At 39.0% G+C, this 16730-nt stretch overlaps 1 protein-coding gene across 6 annotated transcripts in view; it reads left to right on the top strand.

Annotated features, from left to right (window-relative positions):
- Nucleotides 1–16730, top strand: part of pde3a (phosphodiesterase 3A, cGMP-inhibited) — a 547044-nt gene that overhangs the window by 295919 nt on the left and 234395 nt on the right. For 3 of the 6 annotated variants that reach the window (XM_063072389.1, XM_063072394.1, XM_063072392.1), the window contains exon 3: nucleotides 3073–3138. The exons of the other annotated variants lie outside the window; for them this stretch is intronic. In XM_063072389.1, coding sequence (XP_062928459.1) covers nucleotides 3073–3138 — 66 coding nt within the window. The remainder of the gene's footprint in view (nucleotides 1–3072; nucleotides 3139–16730) is intronic. 6 annotated transcript variants of the gene reach the window in all.

Genomic DNA, 16730 nt, shown 5'->3' with positions numbered 1-16730 from the left:
CTGTTCAGATTTACGTTTTGCTGTTTGGTGTGGCCATAGATTACAAATGTTAGCAGATCATTTCGCTAACACTGTGGAAGTTAAAAATGAATAATCCTCTGTGATTTTTTTTCCTCTCTCACTGCTTCAGTTACAGAGCAGTGCATGTGTAAATATGAGCACCTGAATGGTTTCTGTATTTACTGCAGCATAATCAGACAATTACAGACAAGCAAGAAGTGGCCCTCCATCACGCCTGTGAAAATTTACTTCTACATCCTGATGGAAGAGCACCTCTTGCTTGTCTGTAATTGTTTATTTCTTGAATGGCGAAACCCTAACTTATATGAATAAGTCTAAGCATCTTTATTTCACAAGGACATTCCATCTATGAGTAAATAAACAGACTCGGTCAAGAGCCAAGTTAAATTTCACAAGAATGGGAGGGTCTGTTTCTCCCCCCTTGCATGGAATGTTTTATTTGGTGTCTAGGTTTAAGGTTCTGTCAAGTATAATTTGCAGTTGATTTAGTTTTAAAGATTGCTGGCAGGTAACCAATGTCAATGCATTACACCCAATACAATATGAAAGGGAAGGCTTGAGCCATATTACTGGATGTAACCGACTCAATCGTGCTAACTTTCCCTTCTGGTCTTGGCTCAGTATTGTGATATAAATTAATATTAAAACTATGAAATTGTAGAGAAGCAAGACTCTGCCTGACCAAGCCCTGTGGGATCACTGGAATCAAAACATGGGCTTTCCTGATCAACATTCCTAAACCAGAGGGGTGGAGGTTGATATTCCAAGGAATGGAAATCGGTTAGGTTCTGTAAACAGCAGAAGTTTGTTCCACCATTTTACCACCCAAGTAGGGAAGATGAAGCTTTATGTTGAGGTGGCCAAACTAATGGCTGTGGGTCATATGTGACTCTATTCTATACAGCCCCTCAGATTTAGATATCCAATTTCTTTGTCCTTTTACTTACTGTTCCAGTGGAAAAGAAGTTCTTAGTGTTAAAGAAATATAGGACAGTACAGCAAAATACAGTCCCTTCTGTCCCTGATGTTGTACTGTTTTTTTAACCTTATCCATGATCATTTTAACCCTTCCCTTCTACATAGCCCATATCCATCCATTTTCTTTCACCCATATGCTTACCTAAAAGTCTCTTAAATGTCTCTAATATATCAACTCAACCACTACCTCCAGCAATGCATTCCAGACAATTGCACTCTTCATGTTTAAAACCCTCTTATAACATCTCCCCTAAAACGTTCTCTACTCACCTTAAATAGATGTCCTCTGGTATTATTCTCAGGTAAATGACACAACCACAAGAAAAACCAAATACAAATGACCATAGACCATCTGACATAGGAACAGAATTAGGCCATTCAGCCCATTGACCCTGCTGCACCATTCCATTATGGTTGATTTGTTATCCCAGTTAACCTTATTCTCTTGCCACCTCCCCATAACGTTTGATACCCTTACTAATCAAGAACCTATCAACCTCCAATTTAAATATACCAAATGACATGGCCTCCACAGCCATGTATAGGAATGAATTGCACAGATTCACCATTTCTGGCTAAAGAAATTCCTCCTCATATTAGCATTTCATTAAGAATATTCAAATTATGGGTATGTGGATTTTATCTTCCTATACAAACCATATGGCTCAAGAGGGCACCCTTGCACAATCAGGCAACTTAACACCCGGGCAATGGCTGCAATGGTTGTGTGCTTGTGTCTAAACCTCTATGCTTCAATGTCCCAAGGAAGAAGGGTTTGCATCTATATAGTGTGTTCATCACAAAATCAGAATTCTGCATAGTGTGTTTAGTGTCAAGGAATGACTTTCTAGTTGGGAGGGAATTATCATGTTCTTTTGGATAGCAAAAAGCTTAATTTTGTGACATGAGTATTATCCAGATAATCCCCTGGCAAAGATGGTAAAACAGTTCCAAGTTTGATTGCTACATACGGTACAGTACTGTGCAAAAATCTTAGGCATATGTATATAGCTAGGCTGCCTAACATTTTTGCAAAGTACTATAGTAATTTTTTGTATTGCACTGCACTGCTGCCGCAAAAAAACAGATGTCATGACATATGTGAATAATGATAAACCTGATTTTGATCATCATTGTCATTATGTGTCATGTTTTATGATGTGGACAATCATGGTCTACAAATTCTTGGCAATTTTTTCTCCAGAAATTGTTTGCCACTGCCCTCTTCTGGGCCTTGTCTTTACAAGGTGGGTGACCCCAGTTATTATCGATACTCTTCAGGGATTACCTGCCTGGCATCAGTGGTCGCAAAATCAGAACTTGTAATATGCTCAGCTGCTCAAACGACCATCCACCATCTGCTTCTCTAACTTCACATGCCCCCTGATCGGGGGCTAAGCAGGTGCTACACATTGCCCAAGGATGGCCTGGGGGCTGGTGGAGAGAAAGAGTGCCTTATACCTCCTTTGGCAGAGATGTATCTCCACCTTGCCTCTGTTGGGAACTGAGAATGGGAAGGGAGCAGGGAGAGGGGTATTATGGTTGGGAAGAAGGGACGGAGTGGGAAACACCGGAGAAACATTCTGTAATGATAAATAAGTCCATTTTTTTTGGGATCAAATAACCTTGCCTGGTGTTGAAGTGCTGGGTGTGTCTACACCTGTATCATCCTTTGTTCCCCACCCCAGTGCTCCTCCTTTACCACCTGTCCCACATCCCTCCTTCAGTGCACCATGTTTTCAGGTACAGTCCAACGCAATTGTTTAGTGTCAAAGCACTGTCCCAGTAATGAACCTGGGGCCAGACAGAACCTGATATGCATGGAAATGCTTGGCAGTTCATAAACATATAATGTTACACAATGTTCAAGTAGATTCTGATTGGCATGCAGCAGAACCCAGGATGATAATCACTCTATAGAAAACCTTACATCAACAAAGAGTGGCCTAGAAGCTATTATAAAACAGCCTGGATAATTGATCTGACAACTTTGGTTTGTCTTCAATCTCAGAAGCTTGGTTACTTACATTCATGTAATTAAATGCATTGGAATTATTTTTATTCATTTCTCAGGATCTGGACATCACGGGCAAGGCCATCTTTCATTGCCCATCCCTACATGCCTTTGAGAAGATGGTGGTGAGTTATTTTCATGAATCACTATTCATTTTTACATCTTAGACATGTCCTCAGGATCAATAATGACTCCTGCTCTTTCGGTTCTGATGTGCCCATGGTGGAGACCACATTGTTGGAGAAAATAGGCAGCCCATTTAACGTAGAGATTCAAGATGTCTATTGCCTCCTCTGGTGCTCCTTCTCCATTTTGTATGGACTAAAATGAACTAGTTAGGATGTTACATCTTTTCTAGCCAATTCTAAAAACATTCTTTGAAATGTCTTCGCTGTCCTTCTGAAAATCGCTTGCTGTAACAGAGGTTGGACTAAAACTGGCTCCAGGTGTTTGATGTCAACAATATAGACAATGTGATCCATCTATTGGAGCTGGTTTACCATACAGTGTTTCCAAAATCTCTTTTATATTTTGTAACTTAACCTATCCACTTCATAATACAGCTTTCTGGAATCTAAGCTTAACTTTGCTATATCTTCATTTACCTATTTTGCTCCACGTTGCGAATGTCTTCAATCTGTAAATCTCTGCTTAAGTTTGTCAGAGTATCAGAAAGTGGGACTAAGCTTCATTTTTAATCTGATTCTGCTATAATGACTTAAAGTAAATGAGGACATATTGCACCTTCTGAATTCCTCTATCTCTCTGCTTTCTTTCTTTTCTCGCAACTCCCCCCCCCCCCCGCCCCACTGCCACCCACTACCTCATTAACTAGTGAGCATTCAGATACTGCCACTCAAATCTCTGGAACTGCTGCTCTAAATTGGTACATCTCTCTTTAATTTTGTTTTGATTAGTTTCTTTTGGAGATTTGCTTTGCAACTGCCTGTGAGCAAACACGCCTCGGAGTGAAATTTATACATTCTTTGATAATAAATATACTTCGAATCTTTCACTTTTCTATAATCCTTTAAAATACCCGTTGAATGAGTTTATATCACATGACTAAATGTGTTTCACTTTGGTTTACTGTTGGAATTTACGTGATAATGCTACTTTGAAGTGTGTTCAAAGGTTTTACGATGTTAACAACGCTATATGGATGCATTTATCTGTCTTTGAATGCAGTTGGGGATAAAGTGCAGTGGGCAGCTATACGGTGAAACAAACAATTTTGAACATTCTCTGGATGAGAGCATATAAAAGAGAGCTGATGACTGCAGAGGCTAAAATGTTTACAGGAAAATACTTTGGGTGTAAGAAGTACTTCCAAACTTCTACTAACATATTACAGAAGGGAATATGAGCTGGGCATTCTGTTGCTGGAAGCCAGCATTGTACAGCCAGTCCTCAATTTTCCTGTTGATATTTTTGTGCAAAAGCATGCAGCTGTTGCCTTGGAGTAGAGATGAGAAGTTTGAAGTCCTTCAAATGAGCAGACAGCAGCAGTAGTAAACTTCTCAAATCTCAAGAATAAGCAATGTGTGAAAGTACTGCAGTTGACAATGTGAATATTGTTATCTTCTGAAGAGTATTGCAGTTTGTGGCAGTTTGGCATCACCCAGTCTTGAATCTATCCTCATTCTGTGATAACGCTGAGTTCTGCCTAAATGCTCTGTGTTCAATACTGGAGGAAGTTGTCTGTGTTTGTCCAAGTTTGCGTTGTAGCTGTCGGATATGGGAGACTTGTATCTCAGTTGTTGATATTGACCTTCTGTTCTTCTTATTTCTGCACAGTCACAGTCATGACTAAGTAATAAAATACTGTGACTTGCAGTGTATCAAAGGATGTAAAAACTATGACCTCCTCCTAGTACCTACCATGGACTTTTATAAATCCAATCACCTTGTTTGTTTGTAAACATCCACATCCTCAGGATGATACATTAACTTGTACAAAGTAAATTATTATCAAAGTACATATATGCCACCATATACAACCCTGAGATTAATTTTCTTGTGGGCATACTCAATAAATCTACAGAAAAATAATGATAACAGAATCAATGAAAGAAGGCTCGACTTGGGTGTTCAATCAGAGTGCAGAAGCCAGAAAACTGCAAATACAGAAAAGAAAGGTATAATAATGAGAAATAAATAAGCAAGAACTATCAAGAACATGAGACAAAGAGTCATTGGAAGTGAGTTCATTGGTTCTGGAAACACTTCAATGATGGGGGAAATGAAGTTGAGTGAAGCTATCCCCTTTGGTTCAAGAGTCTGATAGCTGAGGGTTACTAACTGTTCCTGAACATGGTGGTATGCGTCCTGAGGCTCCTGTACCTTCTTCCTGATGGCAGCAGCGAGATGAGAGCATGTTCTGGGTGGTCGGGGCCCTTGGTGATGTATGCTGCTTTCCTGCAAAAGTGTTTCATGTAAATGTTCTCAATGGTGGGGAGGCCTTTACCTGTATAGTAGGAGAGTCTAGGATAAGAGGGCACATCCTCAGAGTACAAATGATACAGGGATATCCCTTTAGAACAGAAATAAGGAGGAATTTCTTGAGCCAAGTGTGGTGAATCTGTAAAATTCATTGTGGAAGCGAAGTGGTTGGGTACATTTAAAGTGGAGGTTCATAGATTCTTGATTAGTGAGGATGTCAAAGGTGATGGGGGGAACAAGTGGGAGAATGGGATTGAGAGGGATAAAAAAACCACAAATGATTAAACAGCAGAGCAGACACCATGGGCCAAACAGCCTAATTCCACTCCAATGTTTTATAGACTTATGACTTTACATCAACAACATTGATAAGACTTCACGGGGTGGGCTGATCAAGAAGGTTCAGTTGCTTGGCATTCAGGATGAGGTAGTAAATTGGATTCAATATTGACATCAGAGGAGAAGCCAGAAAGTGTTAGTAGATGGCTTCCTCTTCCACTACACTTTCCCCATCACTGTACTATTCCCAAACCTATGGCCTCACTTTCAAGGACTCTTCATCTCATGTTCTTGATAACTATTGTTAAATTATTTATTGATATTATTATTTCATTTTGAATGTGCACAGTTTGTTGTCTTTTGAAGTATTTTGAAGTGAAGGCACTAGTTTAATGAAGGTAACATGACTGCCAATTTCTGCACATGAAGGTCCCACAAACAGAAATAAAGTGAAAATCATATAACTAGGTTTTTATTAGATTAGATTAGATTAGATTCAACTTTATTGTCATTGTGCCGAGTACAGATACAAAGCCAATGAAATGTAGTTAACATCTGACCAGAAATGCAAAGAATAGTGTTATTTACAAAATAACTGCGAATAAAAAGTAAGTGCTACAGCACACAAATATAAAAGTACTGAGACAGTACAATATGGGTGCAATACTGCTTAGCGCTGTGATGTGAGGTTCAGCAGGGTCACAGCCTCAGGGAAGAAGCTCTTCCTGTGCCTATAGAATAAAATATAACATTAGGGTTGAGTGATAAGTGATGACCAGATAATTAAAGTGAATTTTCCTCCCCTTCTGTTTGTAGCATCAACAATCATCATCTGTATGAACTTTATGAATTAAAGGAAGCAAACATCTCCTTTGTAGTTACACACTGCTGATAAATTATTGATGTGCAACTGACTGTAAAATTTGACAGCTAGGCCTGATGAAGTGTCTTGGCCCAAAACCTGACTGTCCATTTCCCTCCACCGATGCTGCCTGACCCACTAAATCCCCCACTTCCTTTGTGTGTTGCCTAGAGAATCCTTTGGATGAATTGTTCAGATATGTTCACTCAGTTCACATTAGTTGAAAGTGAGTGACTTTCAGAGCTCTTTAATTTTAGCAATTAGAGATGAAATGTGTAAGCCCTTTGGTCAGTGAATCACACACTGTTTTAAACTCAAACGTGATTTGAAAAAAGGATCACAAACTATCAGCTCCCACTTTCGGGAAAGTGAGTGGGAAAAGAGAAATTGTTATCTGTCAAGAAATGTGGAGAAGGCTTGGTCCAACTGCAAAGTAGTGGAGAAATTTAGCAGTAAACTATATTTTACTAATAAACTACAAAATAACAAGCCATGGGGGAGGGGTGGAGGCACAAAATAAGACTCAACAGATACTTAACCCAACAAAGTAACCAAAGGCTAGCAACAACTGGTTGAAGCTGGCCGGTTTGTATGAGTGATCAGGGACTGTGGATGAGAGCTGGGTTTAAATAGGCTGCAGGTGATGAGTTGGAAACTAATGGTAGGTGATTCCTGATAGCTGGCTAGGGATTGGAAGGTGCCTGCCTAACACATGGTAATCATGGAGTAGTTCTAGGAGGCAATACAGAGGATGGAATGGGTGTGGAGGGCTCTGGCAATACGACTGGAAAATATGCTTTAAAAAAAACAAACATGTCAGTGCACTGAAGATGGATGAATCTTTTGTTTGGCTATGATGTTTCCATCTCTTATGTCAACAAGTGTCAGATTCAAATGCTTCTTCAGCCAATGGGATGAATGGACACCACAGCCTTGGATCTGACTCCAAGGTTTATATCAAAGTTCAAAGTAAACTTACTATTAAAGTAGACATGTGTCACCCTATACAAGCCTGACACTCACTTTCTAGCTAGCTTTTCTGCTGCTTTTATACTGCTCACCTCAGGGGCATTTAGGCCACTTTCTAGTAATGCCCCCCAGATCTTGAAAAATCAATTAATTAAGAAAAATAAACAGGGTTATTTAGTTCTGTGGTAGATTTGGCAATCAAAAGATTAAGAAAATACTTCAAGTTAATATAATAAAGAATGCAAAACATTGTATTATGTCATAAATGCTGCACTAATAACAAAGATATGTAATGCAATGCTGAGTAAACAAATCAGACTTCTGCTTCTCTATATTACACTCTCATGAACAGGAATGACAAGTGGATGTTTGCCTGTGTGCATATGTAGGGTTTCCAGTCAATTCAAACCAGTATTAAAGAGAGAATGCACTCACCCTTTAACTTTTCAAACTTGGCTTTACAGTAGACTGGAATTATATTAGGCAAGTTGTAAGGCTATCAGTAAAATAGCTTCCATTTGCCTTCTAGCTCTTGAAAGCTTTGATTTGATACAGCCATGCCACTTAAAATCATCTTGTCCTCTCTCCCCGCCCCCATAGAATCACCTCAAGAATATCAATGGATTCATCCCAGAACCTGTATTTTAACCTACTATGCCAGCACCCTTGTGAATACTTTGGACTTACCCTGCACTGCATCAGTGATGCAATATCTGCAACATATAGCATCCAACATATTAAGTGTCAAGAAGAAGCTTCATTGTATATTACCTGAAAATATTGGCTGCTGGACCATATCTTCACCAGCAACCTCTTATCATGGCAAAGTAACCTGCTGGGCCTCTCTGCATTCACTTGTTCTACTGCTACTGACAGTGTTTATCACCTTCTCCTGTAAAAAAAAACTCCGACCCTAGCATTATCTTGGACTTCAGTGGCTACTTATGACTCTATGAGCTTCACATGAACAAGGGATTTCATTGCACCCTAGCATACGGTATTTGACAATAACTAATCTGATCTGACTCTAACCAAGCAAAACCTCTCACCACGTGTCCATCTCATTGATACAAATGACAAGGCCTTATCCGTGAAGGAGGTCTGTACAGCCAAGAGCTACCCATTCCTGGTGGTTTGCTTCAGAGCTTCCATCCCCTGTAGAGGTGCAGGTAGAATCATAGAGTCATACAACATGGAAGCAGGTCCTTTGGCCCAAAGGGCCCATGCTGACCAATATTCCCATCTAAACTCATTACATTTGCCCATCTGTGATCCCTATCCCCCTAAACATTTCCAACCCATGTACCTATCTAAGTACTTTTCAAGTGGTGTTAATGTACCCGCCTTAACCACTTCCTCTGGCAACTCATTTTACATACGGACCACTCTCTGGGTGAAAAAGTTGTCCCTCAGGTTTCTATTAAATCTCTCCCCTCTCACCTTAAATCCTGCTTCATCAACCCTTGGGGAAAAGAATATATGCATAGATCCCTCAATATTTTATTTTATTAATTTTTTATAAGTTTCTACAATGCAGCAAAAAACAGTAAAAAGAACAGGTTTATACAGTGCAGAACAGACATATCAAATGTACAGTTCGTAACAGTTAAGGAAAAGGACCCATAATAGTATCGTATAAAGCTAGTTACCACCCCACCCTCCCACTACCCAACTCCAAGCCGACCTTACAATATATAGAGAAGTTAATCAGAACTTCTATCACCACAGAGCTGTATCTATAAAAAGAATGAATATTGCCTACTACCTGAGCTATAAGATCAAAAAAAAACCATAAGTCTTAACCGAAAGAAGCTGGAAGTAAGGGATTTAAATGCAAAAGGAAAAAAAGGAGGGATAAACCCTTAATCTAAATGGGAATTATGAAAATATTCAAGAAAAAGTCCCCACACCTGTTGGAACTTTATATCCGAATTAAGAAGTGAATAATGAATCTTTTCAAGGTCTAAGCAGGACATAATGTCTCTGAGCCATTGAGCATGAGTGGGTGGGGCAACATCTCTCCACCTAAGAAGGTCTGCACGTTTGGCCAAAGGAGAGGCAAAAGACAATGTACGATGTTTAGCTGGACTCGGATGCGTGTCAACCTCTCCCAAGGTGCCGAAAAGAGCAATCAGAGGGTTAGGTTCCAGATAACAATTAAGTATATGGGATAAAGTTAGAAAGACATCTCTCCAAAATTTCTCCAAGCTAGGACAAGCCCAGTACATATGAATAAGGGAAGCCTCACCCCCTTTATGCTTGTCACAACAGGGACTATTATCAGGATAGAACCACGATAATTTACTTTTAGACGTATAAGCCCTGTGTACAACCTTAAACTGTAAAAGACAGTGGCGAGCACATAAAGAAGTTGAATTAACTGACTTGAGAATTGAATCCCAAACCTCGTTGGACAAAGAAAGATTTAAATCATGCTCCCAGGCAGTTTTAATTTTGTCAAAGGGTGCTCGCCTCAAAATCACTAACCTATCTCAAATAGTGGATATTAAACCTTTACCCAATATGTTCATATGAAGGAACAAGTCCACAACATTTTTATCAGGTACCTCTGGAAAGTTGGGTATTAAAGGGTTGATAAAATGTCTAATTTGGAGATATCTGAAGAAATGAGTGTTGGGTAGATTGATCTTTACAGACAGTTGTTCAAAAGTTGCAAAACGATTGTCTATGAAAAGATCTTCAAAGCACCTAATGCCCTTTCTGTGCCAGTCTTGAAATGTGAAATCCTGCATAGAAGGCTGAAAAAGATGATTATGTAGAATAGGACTAGAGAGAAAGAGATCCCTCAATATTTTATGTACTTGTGTAAGATCACTCCTTATTCTCCTCTGCTCCAGTGAAACAAGTCCCAGCTGTGATACGAATTTGCACAGGTTGGTTTCAGGTTGATCACTCCAGTGAGAGTGTGAGAAACGTATATGAAGTAGAAGCTTCCTGTGCCACTCTGCCCCTCAAGCTATTCTGTCCCACATTCCATTCTGCACCTTGTGTCTGCTCTGCCATTCAATAAGATTATGGCTGACCGTTCCCTCTTCACGCAATGCCATTGATATATTCATCCACCATACCTTTGAATCTTGGACCAACTGACTTGGTTCTCTCAGCACTTACTTTTCAGCACACATGTTTTAGCTAGCTTAGATTTCTAGATTTATAAGTGCTGCTTTGATAATATGTCTTGTGGACTCACAATATTATTTTCAAATTTTGAATTACTTAGATATAAAATTGTCCTACATGACATAATATCCAACTACATTTACAGAATCTGTAAGTAGCAAGACTGCGTTGTTTTCATAATTGCCTTTCAAATGACTAGAAGAATTTTGTTGCTTCAAATGAAACCTTTTAAAAAATCTTTTCTATAATCTATATACAGGTCCACAATCCCTTATCCGAAATCCTTGGGGCCAGTTGCATTTTGGAATTCAGAATTTTTTGGATTTCAGACCCCCACCCCACCAATACCAAAAAACACGTATGCTCAAGTCCCTTATGTTACCTGTCTAAGTGCAGTGGACTATAGGACCTGGCAGCGCACCAAACCTACGCACATCCTCCTGTATACTTTAAATCATCTCTAGATTACTTATAATACCTAATACTATGTAAATGCTATGTAAATAATTGTTATACTGTATTGTTTGTGGAATAATGACAAGAAGAAATTTTATTTCCAACAAAAACATCCAATAAAGCATAAAAATATATAGCATCAAACGAACTGAATCAAACACATGGTAAATGACCTATTGGAATTAATGTAGAACGTCATTGTCACTGTCGCTATAAAACTTCAGTAACTTGTCTTTCTGTTTATTTAAATCATGTACAGTGGTAGTTCTGACACTATTTTCTTCAATAAGACGCCGCACAGACACACCACGATCAAGCTTCTGCGATAACTCCACTTTCTGCATTATTGATAATGATAGCTGCTTCCTCCTCTTTTTCTCATTGTTACCCATAGGGGTATCTGCAGCTCTTTATGACATTTTCACAGTGAAATTAAACACAAAGTCAACAGTGAACACAAAATATCAGCAAACAGCAAATGCATGTGTAACCAGTATGAGCATTGAGCCACAACTGATGTCTGGCGGCCTCTGCTAGTGCTGCCACGTCACACCTGTTGGTGAAAAAACTTCAGTTTTCGGAGCTTTTTGGATTTCAGAATTTCGGATAAAGGAATATGCACCTGTATTGTGTTCTGAAATAACCTCCAGATTATAAGCAACAATGAATTTGTTTAAAACTGCCCTCTGTAAGTAACACACATTGATCATCTCTCTGAAGTAAAAGAGATATGCTTTGCCACTATTTTTGATGTTATGTAATTACAGGTAAGGGAGGACTTGAAGGAGAAAAAAGATGGTATATTGGCAATTTCCACACCCCTCAATATTAAAATACAAAGTTGAAAATAAATTTATTATCGAAGTACATATATGCCATATACCAACATGAAATTCATTTTCTTGCAGGCATTCACAGTAGAACAAAGAAATATATCAGAATCAATGAAAAAGCGCACACAATGATTGATAAACAATGTCAAAAGAAGACAAAATGTGCAAATACAATAAATAAATAAACAAATATACAAACAACAAATAAATGCTGAGATCAGAAGAGTCCCTGAAAGTGAGTTCATAGGTTATGGCATCAGTTCAGTGTATTGTGGATTAATTGTTGAGCTATTATTGTTAGGCTGGCTCTGTTATCAGAGTCAAACTGGACACACTGGAGGCTGTGGTAGAACCAAGGACCCCACAGAAAGTCCTGGCAATTCTGGACAATGTTTCTCACCCTCTGCATGTTACTTTGGCTGAACAGAGAGGCACTTTTAGTAATAAACTAAGACAACTGTGCTGATCAAAAGTGCGTTATATGAGGTCATTCTTACCTTCAGCCATTAGGCTCTATAATGTCTCAACCTATAGCCGAGGAAGTGATGACCCCCTCCTGTTAGACTGAGGTAACTTGTATTCTATCCTACTTCTCTTCTAATATTTGTATATCTGTGCACTTGAAATGTTACTATGACATGATAATTTCATTTGGGGGTCAGTAAAGTATCTATCTTCTCATGACAAGGCGGGAGTTTGCCTTACAGTCAGTTGACTTGCAGTGCAGGCGGAGTTGCTAGAAAAGACCATTGGATGTAATGAAACATGAGCCATTGTTGCTAACCAGTACTGAGTGTGCTGCCTTGTTCCAGGTGCTGCAGGCTGTCTTGCCATTTCTTTCACTGGGTAACATGCTAGGTAAGCAGTTCCAGTTAATGACATCCGGGTGCCAATCTGAACAGTAGAGTATTTCGTGCCATCAGTTCCTCATCTCTCCATTCCAAATTGTTCAGCAGTCCAGAACTCCCTTGTTGCAAATGACTTGGGATTGACAATACAGCTTGCTGTGTTCTGTCACCTGCTGGGCAACATCATTTGTTATCAGGCTGTTAAGGAAGCTAAACTTTGCTTCTTATTGCAATTGAATTGAATCAACATAGTCACAAACTTTCGACTTACTGTAACGCATGCCTAGTCTTTTGTTTACTGCAGGAAGTAAAGGTTATGGGGAAAAAAATAGTGGGGAATGAACTTTCTCTGCAAGCTGGCATGGATGATGGCTGAATAGCCTCCAGTGTCATCAGTAAATATGGAGCATTTCGTTCAGACAAAAAGTAAGAGAAAACTTTTGTAACTAATTCTCTGGAAATGAAACTTTTTCTTATTAATGGAATTCTCCATTCTTCTTTATGCTCTGTTTAAATTGTTCATTTTTTTGTATAAAAGTATGAGGAGCATAGTGAGAGACTGCCCTTGCTCGTATTTCCTGCCTTTAGATCCTGTTGGCACTTGCTGTCAGCTCACCATCCAAATATCGTAGTATTTGCCCACGGGTAACAGGACAAGCAACTTATTGCCTGACCCTGAAGAATTATCAGTGAACAATAGAGTACAAGCTAGGAATTGACAACTAGGTAAATCTTATATAAAAGCAATTGAAAAAATGTTTGAAGAGTGAGAAAGGATGTGGCTAGATTTGGCTTTGTGGATGAGTTTGCTCTACCTTTCTGAGGCGTGCACAGGTTTTTTCCTGCTTTTCTGACATCAGATGGTGCGATGGTGCAGCAGAGAATGATGGGTTATTTCCAAAGTTCACCCTTCAGCTGCGTGTATGTGGTTGCTGGAAGATGCCGTTAAGTTTACACGTAGATAAAAGTGAGCAGTGTTAACTTCACCATTGTTTCCACAGCAGAATTCAGCCCGATATTTTAATTGGTAACTATAAGGTAGTGTCATGATGTGAAACAATGTGTAGGAAGCAGCCATTTGTGCCTCCCAGTCCTGACAAAGACTGACATTTCTGATAAACTCCACTTAATGAAAGGTTTTGCCAAGTCTTTCCTTTCTCTCCCAAAAGGGTATTTAAATCAAGTGCTTGCCCATTCTGGTGTGATGCTTCATTACCAACACTGAGAGACCTATAAAGGAGGTTCACGACCAGGCCCTTAAGACTGTAAGATATTGGAGCAGAAATGGGCCATTCAGCCCATTCAGTCCTCCCTGTCATTCAATTATTCAACTGCAGCACTATTCTCCCACATTCTCCCCATGATCCTTAACCCCCTTTGGAGCTCACAAACAAGAGAAAATCTGCAGCTGCTGGAAATCCGAACAACACACACAAAATGCTGGAGGAACTCAGTAGGCCAGGCAGCACCTATGGAAAAAAGTCAAGGCCCCTTAATTAGCCCAGGTTAGCAGCTTGAAATGCAGATACTCTTTCTCTCTTCACAAATGCTGTTTGACCAGTTGAGTATTCCCTGCATCTGCTGTTCTCTGCTATTCATGTAATGCAATTGTAGTTCACGAGGAGAGATAATGTGTCAGAAGCACAAAAGCAAAATACTTCAAGTTCTGGAAACCTGAAGAGAAATAGAAAATTCTGGAAGTACCCAGCAGATCATGCAGCATCTGAAAAGACAGAGATTGAAGAGACTCAGAAAAGACATTCTCCCCCCAAATGCTACCTGATTTGCTGAGTATTTTGTGCATTTGTTGCTTTTGTCTGCTCATTTTACATTTTATTGGTGACATAGAGTCCAGAGTACGAGAGAAGTGCTAAAGCAAAATACCACACTTGCTGGAAATCTAAAGTAAAACATGAAACAATGGACATACTCAGGAGGTCAGGCAGCATCCGAAGGGGGGAGAGAAAGAAATAAAGGTTCTCAGATGCTGCCTTGTCTGCTGAATGTTTCCATCAATTTCTGCTTTATTTTAATGGTATAAAGACAATGAAATGACCTTTACAAATTATATAGTAACATCTGTATGTGGTTTAGACTGGTGTAAACTGATGTATTAAAACAAAGTCTGCCTGTGTGATAAAGGTTCTGCTCCATTATGTATCTGAATGTTCCATTGTCACAAACTGATTTGATAACAGCTCTATTGCCCTGGTCACATAGAAATCAAAAGTCAAAGGTGTTTGTGCTTCTCCTGGTTCCAATACCACCAAATCATTTCTTAATGTTGTATTTATTCATATATCAGTAATCACTAAGATAAAAAAGTAAGTTTGTGTATGAAGCATTTTGAAAACTTGATGCCATGCTCTATCAGTGAGTTATTCCTTTAAAAAGAATGGGTAACTCTAGATGTAGCAAATCGAGATCATATGCAAGTAGAAATCAATCATTCTTCGCAATTGCGAACACCATCACAGTTTAATCGTGTAATAGAGTTAAAACAATAAGGACAAACAGGGATGCTCTGGAAAGAAACACAGCTGTTCAGTACATTCTGCACAGCATATTTTGTGTGCAACGTTTCCCATACAGGGTTGAATTTAAACAGCAGTGTGATTTCATGATGATGTTGAAGAGACCTGTACTGTAACATGGCAGTACTTACAGCAAATATTTGTCTTGCAATGTGTTTTCACTTTTAATAATAATCAGCATTTACTGTAATTGTGGTTGACAAATGAACTACAGCCTCTAAAAATAAATGAATATGCCAGAAAAATTGTTGGGATGTTGACCCAGTCTCAACGCACTTCCTTATGTTATCTGCAATATGCCAGCCAGCTGTGTACATGCCTGCCACTCAACTACAAAGACCAGCTTCACTGAATTTCCCAGAAAGTGTTGCAACATTGGGCATGTGCTGACTTAAGAACTTTTCGTTAATACAGCTCTTGTTCTTTCTTACTATCAACACTGTTAATAATATTTTGTTGGGTTCAAAGCATTATAGGGAAAATCAATTGCTCCGGTGGTTTTCTCGAACAGCCATTAGATTCTGAGAATCCACTAGGTCTTTGTCATCCTATACAATAGCTCTATCATTTTTACAGCTTTGTAAGTCTTCTGAAATTATTTTTAATACCTGTTGCTGATGCAGACATATCAGGTCACACTATCATTCAATAAATAGGATAACTTGAGTCATCGTATTTTTATTATAGTTGACCAAAATGTAATCATTTGGTTCTCTGTACATTATGCCAGCTTAGACCCATTTTCACAAATAGAATTGTAGTTTATGCAACTATGGTATCTAATTTATTCCTGGAAGCTCCCGTGAAGACCTGTATAATAACTATCAGTATGGATAATAAATATTGATGTTCATGTTCCAGTGACATTAGCTGAGGGATTGTTGTTGGCAAAGACAATGGGGAACAGTTTCAAAGTAGTACTTCAAGACTTCTTATATCCACCAGAAGAGGAAATTGAAGTCTTTGTTGCAGGTATTGTCCAAGAGCCACAATCTTCCATATTGCAACACTTCCTCAAGTACTACAGTAAAGCATCAAACTACATAATGTGCTTAAACCTCCAGAGAGGGAATCAAACCCCCAGGATTACTCTGATGCACTGTGGCTTCACTGGTTCCCAGGAAATCCAATGGACGGGTATGAGTCATTTGTTCCCACTCTAGCTATTTGTTGTATTTTAAGGCCTTTGTAGTATCAACATTTGAGTTCTATTCTTGTGTCATGAGAACTCCCAGTTGATACTAGCAATTGTGAACTCTGATGAATGATTTATTTACCAATTTAAAAGTTCCAAATTTAGAATTAGGAAAGGACGTTGGAGTTTTAAACACAGTTGGGAATAACATATCATGA

The sequence above is a fragment of the Mobula hypostoma genome, chromosome 20 (genome assembly GCF_963921235.1).
Source record: "Mobula hypostoma chromosome 20, sMobHyp1.1, whole genome shotgun sequence".
Lineage (NCBI taxonomy): Eukaryota > Metazoa > Chordata > Chondrichthyes > Myliobatiformes > Myliobatidae > Mobula > Mobula hypostoma.
The sequence above is the reverse complement of the archived record's forward strand: the minus strand, read 5'-3'. Positions and strand labels throughout refer to the sequence as shown.